The sequence below is a fragment of the Oncorhynchus mykiss genome, chromosome 4 (assembly GCF_057628025.1).
Source record: "Oncorhynchus mykiss isolate SJ-2025 chromosome 4, ASM5762802v1, whole genome shotgun sequence".
Classification (NCBI taxonomy): domain Eukaryota; kingdom Metazoa; phylum Chordata; class Actinopteri; order Salmoniformes; family Salmonidae; genus Oncorhynchus; species Oncorhynchus mykiss.
This window is the reverse complement of record NC_143025.1, coordinates 10753484-10767961: the sequence shown is the minus strand read 5'-3', so window position 1 is coordinate 10767961 and position 14478 is coordinate 10753484. Positions and strand designations below refer to the sequence as shown.

At 42.0% G+C, this 14478-nt stretch overlaps 2 protein-coding genes across 13 annotated transcripts; one reads left to right on the top strand and one right to left on the bottom strand.

Moving 5' to 3' along the window:
* The first annotated feature begins 557 nt into the window (after positions 1 to 557).
* Positions 558 to 6394, top strand: LOC110522725 (palmitoyltransferase ZDHHC7). 12 transcript variants are annotated; one of them, XM_036969449.2, is made up of 8 exons: positions 558 to 701; positions 1362 to 1462; positions 1684 to 1989; positions 2329 to 2453; positions 2713 to 2809; positions 3260 to 3341; positions 3793 to 3923; positions 4556 to 6394. In XM_036969449.2, the coding sequence occupies exons 3-8, from the start codon at positions 1690 to 1692 to the stop codon at positions 4733 to 4735; spliced, it is 915 nt and encodes a 304-aa protein (XP_036825344.1). In that variant the 5' UTR covers positions 558 to 701; positions 1362 to 1462; positions 1684 to 1689; the 3' UTR covers positions 4736 to 6394. The 12 variants fall into 12 exon arrangements, with proteins under 12 accessions (XP_036825344.1, XP_090089538.1, XP_036825346.1 ...); XM_090233412.1 differs by having other exon boundaries at positions 559 to 701; positions 1689 to 1989; XM_036969451.2 differs by having other exon boundaries at positions 562 to 701; positions 1362 to 1466.
* A 3273-nt stretch (positions 6395 to 9667) lies between these two features.
* On the bottom strand, positions 9668 to 12649 carry LOC110521262 (zona pellucida sperm-binding protein 3). Its single transcript, XM_021598716.3, has 7 exons — positions 12068 to 12649; positions 11723 to 11841; positions 11498 to 11601; positions 11046 to 11223; positions 10348 to 10587; positions 10110 to 10201; positions 9668 to 9791 (listed from the first exon to the last, which is right to left on the bottom strand). The coding sequence occupies exons 1-7, from the start codon at positions 12605 to 12607 to the stop codon at positions 9742 to 9744; spliced, it is 1323 nt and encodes a 440-aa protein (XP_021454391.2). The 5' UTR covers positions 12608 to 12649; the 3' UTR covers positions 9668 to 9741.
* Positions 12650 to 14478: the final 1829 nt, after the last annotated feature.

Below are 14478 nucleotides of genomic sequence, written 5' to 3'. Positions count from 1 at the left end.
CTGCTTACTTTACTTGAGAGTGCACTGAAGGAAATAACACCATCTATGGTAGCTGTGTAGAGGAGCACTATTGTAACATAATCCATGTTTTTCGACCCACAAAATAATACTAGATCAAATTTAGAGATAAGGGGTATATTGTCTGGAAAAACAAGTCAAGGTATTGGCCTGAAACTGAATTTCCCTCGTGATATTATCACCTAATATTTTTAGAACAATGTTTTCCATAACAAAGGAATAATTAAGTTAAAGTTCCAGACGTTGTAACTCAATTATGTGAATGTATGTAAGAGCTATTTCAGGGCCTGTTTCAAAATGTGTTACTGCTTTATGCATTCTCACATTCTTACAGGAATGATCCTCCAAAATGTAAAGTGTTCTTTTTTCATGGTTTCATATTGCACCTTGCTGAGTTTTCACAGGTACTGAGAATGCTATTTACATATTTTTTTTGTCATTAAAAAAAGGTCAGTTTTGCATGTTGTACAATAACTTATGATTAATTAAACTAAATAAGTAGCCAAATAATAATACATTTAAAAAATGATTATGAAAACATTTGACAGTTAATCTACACCGGAAATGCACCTCCCAAACATTGTTGTGTAGCTAGCTAACGTTAGCTTACTTGCCTTGAATGGGCTGTCATGAATGAAATTGAAGCCTTATTCCACCACCTTAGCAGGGAAACTATAAAGACGGTAATAATGAAGTTTTCTAATATGTAACGTTAATAATGCTAGCTAATGCCTGTATCTGCTTACTAGACAGTTGTAGCTGTAGCCTTCATTTACGTTCCAGTCATTGGCTGTAGCTAGTGTAGCTGGCCAGCAGTGCTAACACTGCTAGCTAAGGTTTCTCAGCCTAAAGAGAGAATAATATTTACAACAATAGCCAGTTTACTGCTGTTAGATGTCAATGGTTGCATGTACTTTTCTGGTGCACAGCCTATGAATAACGTCAACCACCACTGAGGACTAACAATGCTAATAGCTAGCTACCATGCTGCTATGTGCTGACGCCAGCTAGCTAATTAACTATGTCGCTTGCAAGCTGCATAAGTGAAATAAAAAAAATAAAAAAACATTTAGCAGACGCTCTTATCCAAAGCGAATGCATACATTTTCGTACTGGTACCCCGTGGAAGTCCAACCCACAACCCTGGCGTTGCAAGCGCCATGCTCTACCAACTGAGCCATACGAACATTTTATGTTTAAAACCTAAAGGGAGGTTCAAATAGTGTTCCTTCTGCTGTGCACACGACAGTGTTACTGGATGAGGAGGATAAGATATCGACTTCTGTTTTATGAATTTGGATTGTTGAACTGTCACTAAACAGCCACCCTCTCTCCTGTTATAGCCAGGCTATTATGTGGCCTGATAAGTCAGGCCCTGGATGCTCTCATCAGTAGTTCTGAAGATTGGACACAACAATGACATTATAAAAGACGCTAACAGAAAGTGAGTGAGTACCCAATACGCCTAATTGGTCAAAGCAAGAGAAACAACAGTGGTTGTTCCTACATTATTTTTGGTTCGGCTAGAAACATGGGCACAATGTATGGCTAAATAGCCTATATCCACAATTTGACCAAAGCCACTTTTATTTTAACAAACACTCTCTTTCCCTTTCAGTCTTTTCTGTGCTTTCATATTCCCTCTTTCTCTGTCTTTTCCTGCAGGGCAGCATGTCTTCAGGTCACCGGCTGCGAGATGTAGAGCAACAGCACCCCCTGCTGGACGGAGAGGAGGCTGCAGTGGGTTCTGCAGCAGGGGAGGCGGAGCAGGTGTGGTTCATCCAGGACGGCTGTGGCATGGTCTGTGCCTTCATTACCTGGTTCCTGGTGCTCTACGCTGACTTTGTGGTCACCTTTGTCATGCTGCTGCCTTCCAAGAGCTTCTGGTACGCTGTGGTCAACGGCGTGGTCTTCAACTGCCTGGCCGTGCTGGCTCTCACCTCGCACCTACGCACCATGCTCACCGACCCGGTGAGTGAACCAACCGCCGCTGCAGGGTCGTGTTCGTTAGGACAAAAACGTAACAAAGGAGTGAAGATGCATTGTAATGTTGGGTGACTTGGAAAAGGGAGTGACTTTGAACGGAGTGCAAGACAGAGCATACAAGAAGTAAAAGAAGCAGTCAGAATGACGAAGGGTAAGTCTGAGGGCAGTCTGATGCTCCTGGGCACAGAATAGTAACAATGTGTTGTCCTATTGGCAGTGAAAGAGCTGACTTACTAGTAGTTTCCTTTAAGTTTTTGAATGAGTCTGTCCAAACATGTCATTCTGACTGTGTCCATTCTGTCCAACCATGTGTCTTGTTTACAGGGAGCTGTGCCCAAAGGCAACGCCACCAAGAAATACATGGAGAGCCTGAACCTGAAACCAGGAGAGGTCATCTATAAGTGTTCCAAATGCTACAGCATCAAACCTGAGAGAGCCCACCACTGCAGGTGAGGAGGGGACACTTCTGTTGCTTTTAAGTATTATTGTTATGCTTTATAGTATCTAAAGGGTTTTCCTGGCCTACTGGCCTACTGTATCTTTTGGGTCCTGTTTGTTAGGCAACATTTTAAATGGAAAACAAAAAGGAATGTTTCTTATTGCAGAAGTCCAGGTAGTCCTTCCCGGGTTTCAGCCCCCCCCCCCCCCCCCCCCTCCTTGTTTGGTGCCTAATGAACACGACCATGATGTCGTTTCTCTCCCTTGTAGTATTTGTAAGCGCTGCATCCGTAAGATGGATCACCACTGTCCCTGGGTGAACAACTGCGTCGGCGAGAACAACCAGCGCTTCTTTGTCCTCTTCACTGTGAGTTGCGTCTCAGTTCCACCTTGTTGAAGGTCTTGTGCACAAGGGAAATACTGAAATGCATCTGTAGTACATCGCTTCCAATTAATCAACGTCAATTAATCCGACTTTTTTTTTTTTTTCTTGCATCGCTGACATCCCTATTTTGTACTGTTGTGTAGTTTTGCATGGAAGCAATTGGTTTGACAGAATGATTAGTGTTTCATCTTTATTTGTGGTGCCTTATCATAAAGGCCTGTAAAACCACATTGGTGCTGCTGCGCTTTTAGCTCTGGCCAGATAGAAGTATGATGATGTATTATTAGGATAGGTTGTGATTGTGTACACTGCTCGTCAATGTGCTTTTGTTGTAGCTTTATGCCTGTGTGCATTGTCAGTGCACAATGAATTACTGTGAATGTTTTTACCATCAATACCAGGATTGGGTAATAGTTCCCTCTCTCTTTGCAGATGTATATAGCCATGATCTCCACCCATGCTCTCGCCCTGAGTGGGTACCAGTTTGTAACCTGCGTCAAACTCCAGTGGAGTGGTGAGTATCATTATATGATTGCAGATGAGTTTTCTAAATATACTGTTCCCTGTTAAATATAACTACTTTGACCGTAGGGTGCCCTGTTTAAAAACCACTACATTGACTTCAATGTGCCCTGTTTTAAAGGCACAATCTGGATTTTCTTTTTTTTTACTCAATTGTGTGTTAACAAAGTCTTTGTTAACAATAATATACAGCTTCAAAACTATCATTTTAATCTTGTGGACTATCATTAGTCGTTTCTATAGCTCCGTCTATGAATTTGAGAGGGGTTAAATTTCTCCAGCCCCATCCCTCACCTTTATAGCAATCCAATTGGCAGAGCTGTCATTTGTTGATTTTTCAAATTAATTATTATAATTTCAAATGAAGGATTGCAGCTGCTAATACAACTACATTGAGGTCAGTGTTAATGTGATTATCCTGAATGGTGTTTCTGCCACTCCAGAGTGCAGTGACTTTTCCCCCCCGGTGACGGTGATGCTGATGATCTTCCTCTGCCTGGAGGGCCTCCTCTTCCTCACCTTCACCGCTGTCATGTTTGGCACTCAGGTCCACTCCATCTGCAACGACGAGACGGTGAGGAGGTTTAATATAACACTATATGCCACTTACCAGACACTGTTGTAATCCTAAGCAACTTTCTACGCAGTGAGTGGCTACATTTTCAGTTTGATTCCTGCGGGAATTGAACCCACAACCGTAGATATACAATGTACATTAGATGATTAAGAATTGTTTCCATGTTATACATCACATTCTCAGGTCCAATCCATCTGCAACAAGACGGCAAGGAGCCAAACCACATGGATAGAAAAATAATAGATAGACATTCAGTAGGGCAAAGGCATTACAGAACCACATTCTACGTCGACTATTTCTATCAACAATGTAGAATGGATAAGATTCTCTATTCTGCATGATTGGGATTTGTTTCTAAATGTCCTGCGCCTCTGAACAAGCACGTGACCGTGGTAGTGAAGTCCCAGTGAGGGAAATGGGGCTTATTTGCATATGAGTCATCAGCCTCCTTCAGAAAACCTGTTGATAATGTAAGGAAGAAGAAACCTAGCTGGGGTGACATTGATCAGACTAGTGACCAATGACCGAGGCTAATTTACCATTGTGGTTATTTGACCTCATTCGCTATGCTTTATTGAATTCTCACCTGGTGTTGATGTTTACCTCCTCTGTGTGTGTTTTTACCACAGGAGATTGAGCGTCTGAAGAACGAGAAGCCCACGTGGGAGAGGCAGGTTCGCTGGGAGGGCATGAGGAGCGTGTTTGGAGGCAAGCCGTCACTGCTGTGGATCAACCCGTTTGCCGGGCTCCGACTGCGCCGGCTACTCGCCACACGCTCCCGGAAAGCTGGCCCTGAGTTCTCTGTCTGACCTCTCACCTTATCAGCAGTTTCTTACTGTACTGCCTGAGACAATCTGTAGAACCTGACTCAGGAGCTGGCTTTGACACCAGGGTCCTGTTCATTTCAGGCACCAAACTGAAGAAAATGGATTCAAATAGGGAAATTCCATTAAGAAACGCAATTTTTTGTTTGTTTTCTGTCTCAAAATGTTTTCCATCGTGTGCCCTAATGAACACAACCCAGCTACAAGGAAGACTCGAGTTCTATCCAACAGCATGGACAATGGTGCTTCTGAACATCACGTCTGTATAGGTGGCATGGATCAGGACTCAGACTATTGAAGAGACCCATCGAAACCTGTTGAAAGATCAAATGAAGGTGTGCTGTAGTCCTTAAACAGACAAACACTACATATTGCACAGTTACAGGAAGCCTACAGGAAGGAGGATTAATTTCATCTGTTTATTTATTGACTTCTTTTTTTAAAGACACTCATTGTTGTGTTCTTCTCTTCCTGTCACTCTGGGGGTGTGTGAGTGAGTAAAGCCTGATTTATACCTTACCTACAGTACATGCACAATGCAAGAACCCAATTGGCTACTCAAGATGGCGATGTCGTGTACTGGTGTCTGCTTACAAATTGCTGGAGTGCACACGTCTGCGTATTTTGTCTACGCAACTAGCAGCACCGCCATTTTGCGTCACTAATTGTAATTCTTGCATCCTATGTATAAAATGAGGCTTAAGTGTACCTACTTGACAGTAGCTAGCTGTACCTCTGGAAAAATGATGTACTAGAATTGGTGTTAACCACTATATATCCATTAATTAAACGTTTAAAAAATAAATTTTATGAATATATTGCTGGATATATTGCTTGAGAATCATGTTGTTTTTGCCTAAATGTCAGTTTACATTCTCTGTATTGCATTTTTTTTATACCTTAAAAATACATGTTTACCGCTTGTAGGAGTTAGATGAGTTGAGGTGGGGATGGAGGAGTATGAAATATGAATAATTAATGGTTGCCAGCAAGATGATAGAGAAATACTAGAATCAGCAGTTTGGATTCTGCATGAGGCAATCGCATCAACTTTTAGTAATGTGTCTGACAAATTTGCTGTGACGTGGGCAAGGAACTTGTTTCATTAGCCAAAAGTTAGCGTTGAACCCTTGGTCATGGTTATTTTAATGGTAAGTATGCTATGATAATTTAACTGTGCTCTGATTAAAGGTACACTGAGCGATGCACAAAGGAAACCGCAATATCGGTCCAATTTCCACAACTAACAGCATTGAAGCTCAAGGCTAAACTTCTCTGCTGTTTTGTTCCTGTAGCTACCACGTTGTAGCATCGTGAAGAACACCCGTGGCGACATACTCTGTGACTTCCTCACAAGTATTCCACTGCAGTACACTCCCCTATGTATACCGGGGACTCTCCTGTCACGCTGATTGTATGATTCTGAGCAAATCTGATTAACCATTATAATGGTATCTTTTTTTATTTGACATGAAAATGTTTTGAAGATGTGATGGACTGGATAAAGGAATGTATTAGGACTGAGTTTTTATTTTATGTTTTGTTTGGAGATGTTATGTACTTCTGTTTTGAAACCTTTCCGTTTTTTTCGCAGCTACATTTACTGTGCTCCCATTAAATCAACTTCATTTCTACCTCCTAAAATCCAGATCTATTTGTCCGTATTACTGACTAGATATGAGTGGGAGCCCACTATGCAGCACTTGGAACTGGTGGATGAGTTGATGTGCACAGAAAGCTGTATGTGAAGCACTGGTCCCAATTCCCTCCCTTCACCTTGGCTGTAACCCTTTAATGTTTGCAGATCTGTAAGGTAGAAGCAATATGGTGGAAGTTTCACCTCTACACTGCTGATCCCTATCCAGACTAGGCTACCTCGGGCGGCAGAGCTTTGGGGGGGAAATTTGTTGTTCTGCCCCTGCCCAAGGCAGTTTAACCCACTGTCCCTAGGCCATCATTGAAAATAATAATTGGTTCTTAACTGACTTGCCTAGTTAAATAAAGGTCAAATAAAAAATAATTAAAGGGTCAGGGCTGAGGAGAAGGCCTTGAGATGGAATTGGGACCGGGTGTCTTGACACCATATGTGAAGGGACCTGGATTTTCCAATTTCTGAACTCCACCTATCATAGGTAGTAGGGTGAAGTTACCCTTAGATGCTGACCTTGGCCAGTTTTGCATTTCCCCCACTAATGGTTAAGGTTAGGTCCTAGATCCTGATCCTAGATCTGTACCCAGGGTTAACTTCACCCCGGACCTATAGTAAAGCAAATGTACAAGTTGTAGTGAATAACTTCTTATCCCACGGGCCATATCAACATATCCACACTGGCAGACAGTAGCTAACTGCAGCTCCTCATTGCTATAACAACTCCTAATTTCAAGAAGACCACCCATGTTATGTGGGACATCCGTAGTAGTGCTCCTGGCTCTATTGGGTTTGGGTGATCCCTTGGCGGACCCCCCGTCCTGACCTACCAACAGACCAGGACTTGTTCTGGGGAGTGGACCAGTGTGACTTTGCCGTCGTGCTGCGTGACTCCGGACTGGAGTGCTTCTTGGTAAGATGCTATTATGGTAAGATGTTATTCCACAGTTTAGTAGTACAATAACAGGATGTGTGTGTGTGCAGTTGAAGTTAGAAGTTTACATACACTTATGTTGGAGTCATTAAAACTTGTTTTTCAACCACTCCACAAATTTCTTGTTAACAAACTATAGTTTTGGCAAGTCGGTTAGGACATCTACTTTGTGCATGACACAAGTAATGTTTCCAACAATTGTTTACATACAGATTATTTCACTTATAATTCACTATCACAATTCCAGTGGGTCAGAAGTTTACATACACTAAGTTGACTGTGCTTTTAAACAGCTTGGAAAATTCCAAAAAATGATGTCATGGTTTTAGAAGCTTCTGATAGGCTAATTGACATCATTTGAGTCAATTGGAGGTGTGCCTGTGGATATATTTCAAGGCCTACCTTCAAACTCAGTGCCTCTTTGCTTGACATCATGGGAAAAATCTAAAGAAATCAGCCAAAACCTCAGAAAAGTCAACAGTCAACTTAGTGTATGTAAACTTCTGACCCACTGGAATTGTGATAGATTTCATTTATAATTCACTCTGTCTGTAAACAATGGTTGGAAAAATTACTTGTGTCATGCACAATGTAGATGTCCTAACCGACTTGGCAAAAATATAGTTTGTTAACAAGAATTTAGTGGAGATGTTGAAAAACGAGTTTTAATGACTCCAACCTAAGTGTATATAAACTTCCGACTTCAACTGTGTGTGTGTGTGTATATATATATCTTTTTTTTCTCTTAACTGTTATATCTTATGTTATGCCCTCTAATTATTGCCTCTTGGTCTGAAAATGTATTAAAAAGCATCTGGGTCAATATCACAAAGCAGCACCATTTGGACCATGCTACATTTTATATTTTGATTTTAGAATTTGTATTCTGTTTAGGGTGCAGCAGCAACACCTTGGCCTTGAGTGTTCTTTTTGAATCTCTTCATTTCTTCCTTGCTGCACTCTGTCACTGAGTTCAGCCATTGCCTTCTTCCCTATCTTTCCTCCCTCTAGATACTCCTAAACAGATTAGGAATATTGTTTGTGATACAATTCCCTCAGCAAATATCTATGGTGATATACAATGGGGGAAAGCATGGAAAATTGCTAACAAATATTGTATCAGTAACAAAGTAAAAGTTTCATTTAAAATGTTAGAATTTATCCTGTGAAACATGTTTTGGAAAGACTCGAGCTGAATATTGAATATAACCGATTTCTGTGGAATGGAGAAGGAGACCATTTTGCATTTGTTTTGCCTGTATTTATAGAATGTTTTGGATTGACATACAGAATTTTGTTACAAAAAAAATAGGACCAGTTGTACTATTTAATAGTTTTGATATTTCAGAAATTCTGACAATGTAGTATATTTAATTCAACTGCTAATTATACTAGGTCAATTTCATATTCACAAATGGTCTAATTCAAAACCTAACTTTTTTCACTTTATAAATCAGTTTAAACAATATGGCACCACTAACGAAAAACAAAAAGGCAATTAAAACTTGAATTAATATTTGTTTGGGATTCCTGGCAATGTAAATTGTTTGCATGTGACTATTCCACTTTTATTTGTTAAAGTGCCAGTTACCACAATGTAACAGGGTGGACAACTGAGAATGTACAGAAAAGTCAATATTCTTCTGGAAAGTGAAGCAGTTAACATAAAATTGAAAACATTTTTTAAATGTATAATTTTATTCCTAATTATTCTCGAAGTTGTTTGAGCAGCAAAACTTGCCTCCTTCCACTGAAAGTCTAAAATGTATAAAATTAACTTAAGTCTGTCATTATGCCTCTTATCATGAAGGCATACACACAAGGATCCTTCTGAATTTTTTTTTTTTTTTTTTAACTTAACTAAGCGGCATAATTACACTTGCATGAGGAGAGGTGAAGATAATGACCTTCTCGCCAACATAGTGGTCTGATTAAGGTGTCCTAGTACCCATTCTTACGGTTTAAAAATGCAGCCAAGTTACTGGTATGGTGCTGATGAGATTAAAGTACCAGAACAGCAGTGAGTGGAGGCCACCTACTGTTGGTTTATTGAACTCTGGCAGGACAGTGTCTTCCCAGACAAGCAATAGAGAAAGTATTTGTAGCCACATGGGCATTTAAACAAGGTTCCTTACAAAAGCAAGCAAATGTCAAGAGCATTGACAACCCTACCTTTTAAACTAACTCTTAAGTGTCACTTTTCCTTCAACAGGAAAGTCGATGTCAATTTAACCAAACCCCAGTTGAGTATCCAAGAAACCCAGTGTGAACTTGGTCTATAATGATACTACAGAGACCAAAAATAGTCTCCTGTACTGGCAAACCAAGAGAAGCATACAGCACATACCCATTAAGTTGTTTATTTCTATAGCCTATTTAATGTCATGATTCAGGTAGATCACGTCAACACTACTGGATGGATAGGGGGCCAAGGACAGCGTCGGCTTCCCACTGCACATCTGGGGAGAGAGAGAAGGCAATTGTAAGAGGACTAGAATTATCATAAACATGAGATGTATTGCCACTGTTAAAGAACACGCAAAACAGTCACAAACATCCAATTGAATGATGATCGCACATGTCAGTTAGCCACACAGGGTCAAGCCACAGTGCAGCACCACTGGACAGGAGAGCAAGGTGGGGTTAATAGCCTTCCTCAAGGGCACAAGGATAGGAGTTCTCAGGATCTGGCCCAGCAGCCCTCAAGTTGCCAATCATTTGTGTTGAGCCTCAAGGAAGCTGAAATGAGCCAGTGAATTTGAAAACTCAAGTCATACCAGCGTGGATGGAAATAGCCCGGGCCCTTCTCATGGTACAGGTGGTGTCACAGCAACCACACGCCTGGTCATACCCATCTGCAGACCTCCACCTGTGAAGAAAAACAAATTGCTTTACCAGTATTCAGTAGACCTGAAACAAGAAATTGAAGAACAATCCTGCCAGTCCAGTAAGAAATGTGCATCCATTGCAAAAATCAACACACCCAGCAGAAGAAAAGTCACACTATACATTTACCCATTGACAAAGGAACAGGCCTTGTCCTCAGCAGAAGTTGGGGAGGAAGCTGCAGTGGCCTTCAGGTGGCAGGTTATGTAGATCATGTCCAATTTTTCCTGGCTAGTTTTGCTGTTGCTTCCAGGGCCAGCATACTGCTGTTTGAATATGAAGGTCTCCAGCTGGATCTGAAGCTTGTGGTCCTGTGAGCGAGGCAGGAACTGGGAACTAGAGCCCATCAACGCAGCATCAACTAGACACCTGAAGAACCAGAAACCATTGGAGGACATTTCACAAGGAGAATGTGCAGTAACATTTGCAACTTCTATGGACCATTTCAGTAGATAGAGATTAACTATAATATTTTGTCCAGAACTAGAGGAGAACCTCAATTACAAGGTATTTGTCCAGAATTAGGCTCATCTGCTTTTGCCAGTAAGCTGTATGAAACTAGTTGTACATAGTTTGGGTGTGCACACCAGGGTTGGGGGTCAATTATTTTTCAGTAAGAAATGTGGAATTGGTATTTCAGTTAATATTTAGCAGACACTCCTATCCAGTGCACTACACTAACGTTGCTAAAATGACAGTCTGCAAGCAGAACCCTCAATATAGCATCTCAGCTAAATCGGTGTTAGTAAGACAAAAGTACAGTTAGTTTAATTCCTGATCCCAAACCTGGTATGCGCCACCTTTGAACAATGCCCTCTCCGACTCACCCGTCATTCTCAATGAATGAGTATCTGGGCTTAGAGTTAATGTCAGGCACCAGAGTGGCAACACAGCTTTCCACAAAAACCCGCAGAGGCACATGGTGGTACTGCAGGACAGAGGCTTCCATGCGAATCAGGTCACCTAGGAAGTACTGACTGGAGGCCCTCTCAATCTGCCAGTCGTCTAGAAAGCAAAATCTGTGTAATTTAATAGCATCTTGACAAAGAAACCCCCAAAATTATAGACTTCACATTACAATGTAACCACCATGTCAGTCATTTCTGGGCTACAGTAGATTGCTGCAAGTTGTGTGTAGCATTCACTGGGACCAGCAAGTGTTATCCCAACACCTTAACCATTACACCAAGAGAACCAAACCGCTTCGCGAGGCTGCTAGGTGTTGGTTAAGGGCGCTACCATACAGACACTAATAATTAACAGACATGGAACTACCCACCAGTCATGAGCTTGAGAGAAAAGTAGAGTTGCTCCTCAACTAATTTAGAGTCTGCAAAGAGGGTCCAGGTAGGCTTCAAGGCATTGCTGCTCACATTCAGTTTCCTGCAAGGGGAGAAATGGACATTAGTCATTGCAAAATTAACTCAAGTCCTGAGTGACATCAGCCTTCTTCTGATAAGTCAATGTCTATGCACCACAAGTCATCTGCGTGGAGAAGTCTCACCTCTTGTAGTGGCACTCAATGCCTACAACAGCCTCAGTGGACCTTACAACAGGGGTGTTGGCAATATTGCTTGGTTTGTAGAGCAGGTAGAAGGTATAGATGAAGGCATCCTCTACCATCTGTGAAGTGGTAACAAAAAACAAGTGTTTAAAGCAGTTGCTTTAAATGACTCCATTTCACTTCAAATAATGTTTTATTTGTCACATGCTTTGTAAACATGTGGACCAAATGAAACACTTAATTTAGAGACTAAAAGGTCCAAGACAAGGCTTACTATGTGTCCAGGAAACCAGTCCTGGGATTTAAAATATTTTAACTGGACATTTAGATTTGAACAAAGGCTACCTCCAGTTTGCTGCCACATCCCTGCAGCTCAGACTCAAAGATCAGCCTTTGGGCTTCGACATCCTCCCCAACTGCAGCACAGCCCCCCAGGGTGAGATGCGCCGGCTGGATGAGTTGGCCGATACCAAACAGATCCTGCTTGACCTCCACCTGGACCAGATTCTCCCCACATTTGACCCCCACTGTGTTGGCAGGAACAGGCTGCTTCAGCTCAACATTTCTCACATCAGGCTTGGCCTCTGGCACTGGATCACGAGGAAACGTCCAGGTCAGCGGGGTTTCGAAGCCTTGCTTTGACTGGAACACAGAATCCTGCTTCCTGGGTTGCAGCACTGCAGGTCTCTGGTTCTGGAAGCCCCTGGGTTGTGGCACTGCAGGTCTCTGGTTCTGGAAGCCCCTGGGTTGCAGCACTGCAGACTTTTGGAAGGCCCTGGGGTTCAGAGCTGCATGAGCCCAAGGAGCTGACAACGCAGCATCCCAGAAACATACAAACGCAGCAAACACTGCCAAAAGCTTAATTAGCACCTTCTTTGATCCCATGGCTGCAAATATCAAATGCTGAATTCACAACATCTCCTTGGGTGTCTAGGAAGATCCTTTTAAAGCCATCTGGTTGAACGTGAACCCGCCCCTTCATTAATTAGTGTAATCAACCTCAAGACTGTGCTCATTAAAAGGCCCTGTAGAATACTTAAGAAACGCATCCTTCCCATAGAGCAGGGGTGGGCAACTCCAGTCCTCGGGGTCTGATTGGTGTCACACTTTTTCTCAATCCCTTGCAAACTCAGTTGATTAATCAAATTGCATTCTAAACTGATGATCATGATTAGGTGATTATTGGAGTCAGGTGTGTTAGCTGGAGCTGGGGTAAAACTGCGACACCAATCAGGCCCTCAAGGACTGTAATTGCCCACCTCTGCCATAGAGAATGATAGAGACCTCTTGTGGCCTAAAGGTCATGTCAGCATGGCCAGCGCCATTGAGGGCTTCCACCATTTTAAAGTGGTCAACTGGGTGGGGACTTCCAACTTCATTGGATGATCATCAGGAGGGATCAACCAATCGTGAAGAAGAAAATCACTACTTCAAAATGGCTATTGCCTCAATGGGGTGTGTTCAGTTTACCGCATCATTTGCTATGTTGAGTGACGGTTTGTACTGAAAGACTCAGTTTGTTTCTAAGTTGCGTGACAGCACTGAAAGACACTTTTTCACAAAACTGTGCACACCGTTCTTGAACAGCCTTTGAGGTACGTTTGCGCCCGTTTGGTAGGTTTGGTGAGGTGGGGCCTGATCAATGTGGGTGTGACCATCTTACCTAGGCTACATCACTTTCTGTTTTTGTCTGTCAAAAGTACAACTTAAGTCAACTACTGTCGGACGGGTTGAATAAGTGAAAAGACGGACCGTTACTGTGTTTCTTGGAAGACAATGCGTGCTTTCAAGACAACTGGGAACTAATAAAAAATGTGGTCAGATCATGACGTCAGTGATCTTTAGGTCAGAAAGTCTAGAGTTCTAGAAAGAGACCAGAGTTTCCAACTTGGAATCCCTTCTTCTCCTGTTTAACGGCGGTTGACATCCATTATGTTTCATTACCACCCCCAACTGAACTATAGTATACAGTCGTGACCAAAAGTTTTGAGAATGACACAAATATTTAATTTCCACAAAGTTTGCTGCTTTAGTGTCTTTAGATATTTTTGTCAGATGTAACTATGGAATACTGAAGTATAATTACAAGCATTTCATAAGTGTCATAGGCTTTTATTGATAATTAGATGAAGTTGATGCAAAGAGTCAATATTTGCAATGTTGACCCTTCTTTTTCAAGACCTCTGCAATCCACCCTGGCATGCTGTCAATTAACTTATGGGCCACATCCTGACTGATGGCAGCCCGTTCTTGCATAATCAATGCTTGGAGTTTGTCAGAATTTGTGGGTTTTTGTTTGTCCACCCACCTCTTGAGGATTGACCACAAATTCTCAATAGGATTAAGGTATGGGGAGTTTCCTGGTCATGGACCCAAAATATTAATGTTTTGTTCCCCGAGCCACTTAGTTATCACTTTTGCCTTATGGCAAGGTGCTCCATCATGCTGAAAAAGGCATTGTTCATCACCAAACTGTTCCAGGATGGTTGGGAGAAGTTGCTCTCGGAGGATGTGTTGGTACCATTCTTTATTCATGGCTGTGTTCTTAGGCAAAATTGTGAGTGAGCCCACTCCCTTGGATGAGAAGCATCCCCACACATGAATGGTCTCAGGATGCTTACTGTTGGCATGACACAGGACTGATGGTAGCACTCACCTTGTCTTCTCCGGACAGGCTTTTTTCCAGATGCCCCAAACAATCGTAAAGGGGATTCATCAAAGAAAATGACTTTACCCCAGTCCTCAGCAGTCCAAAC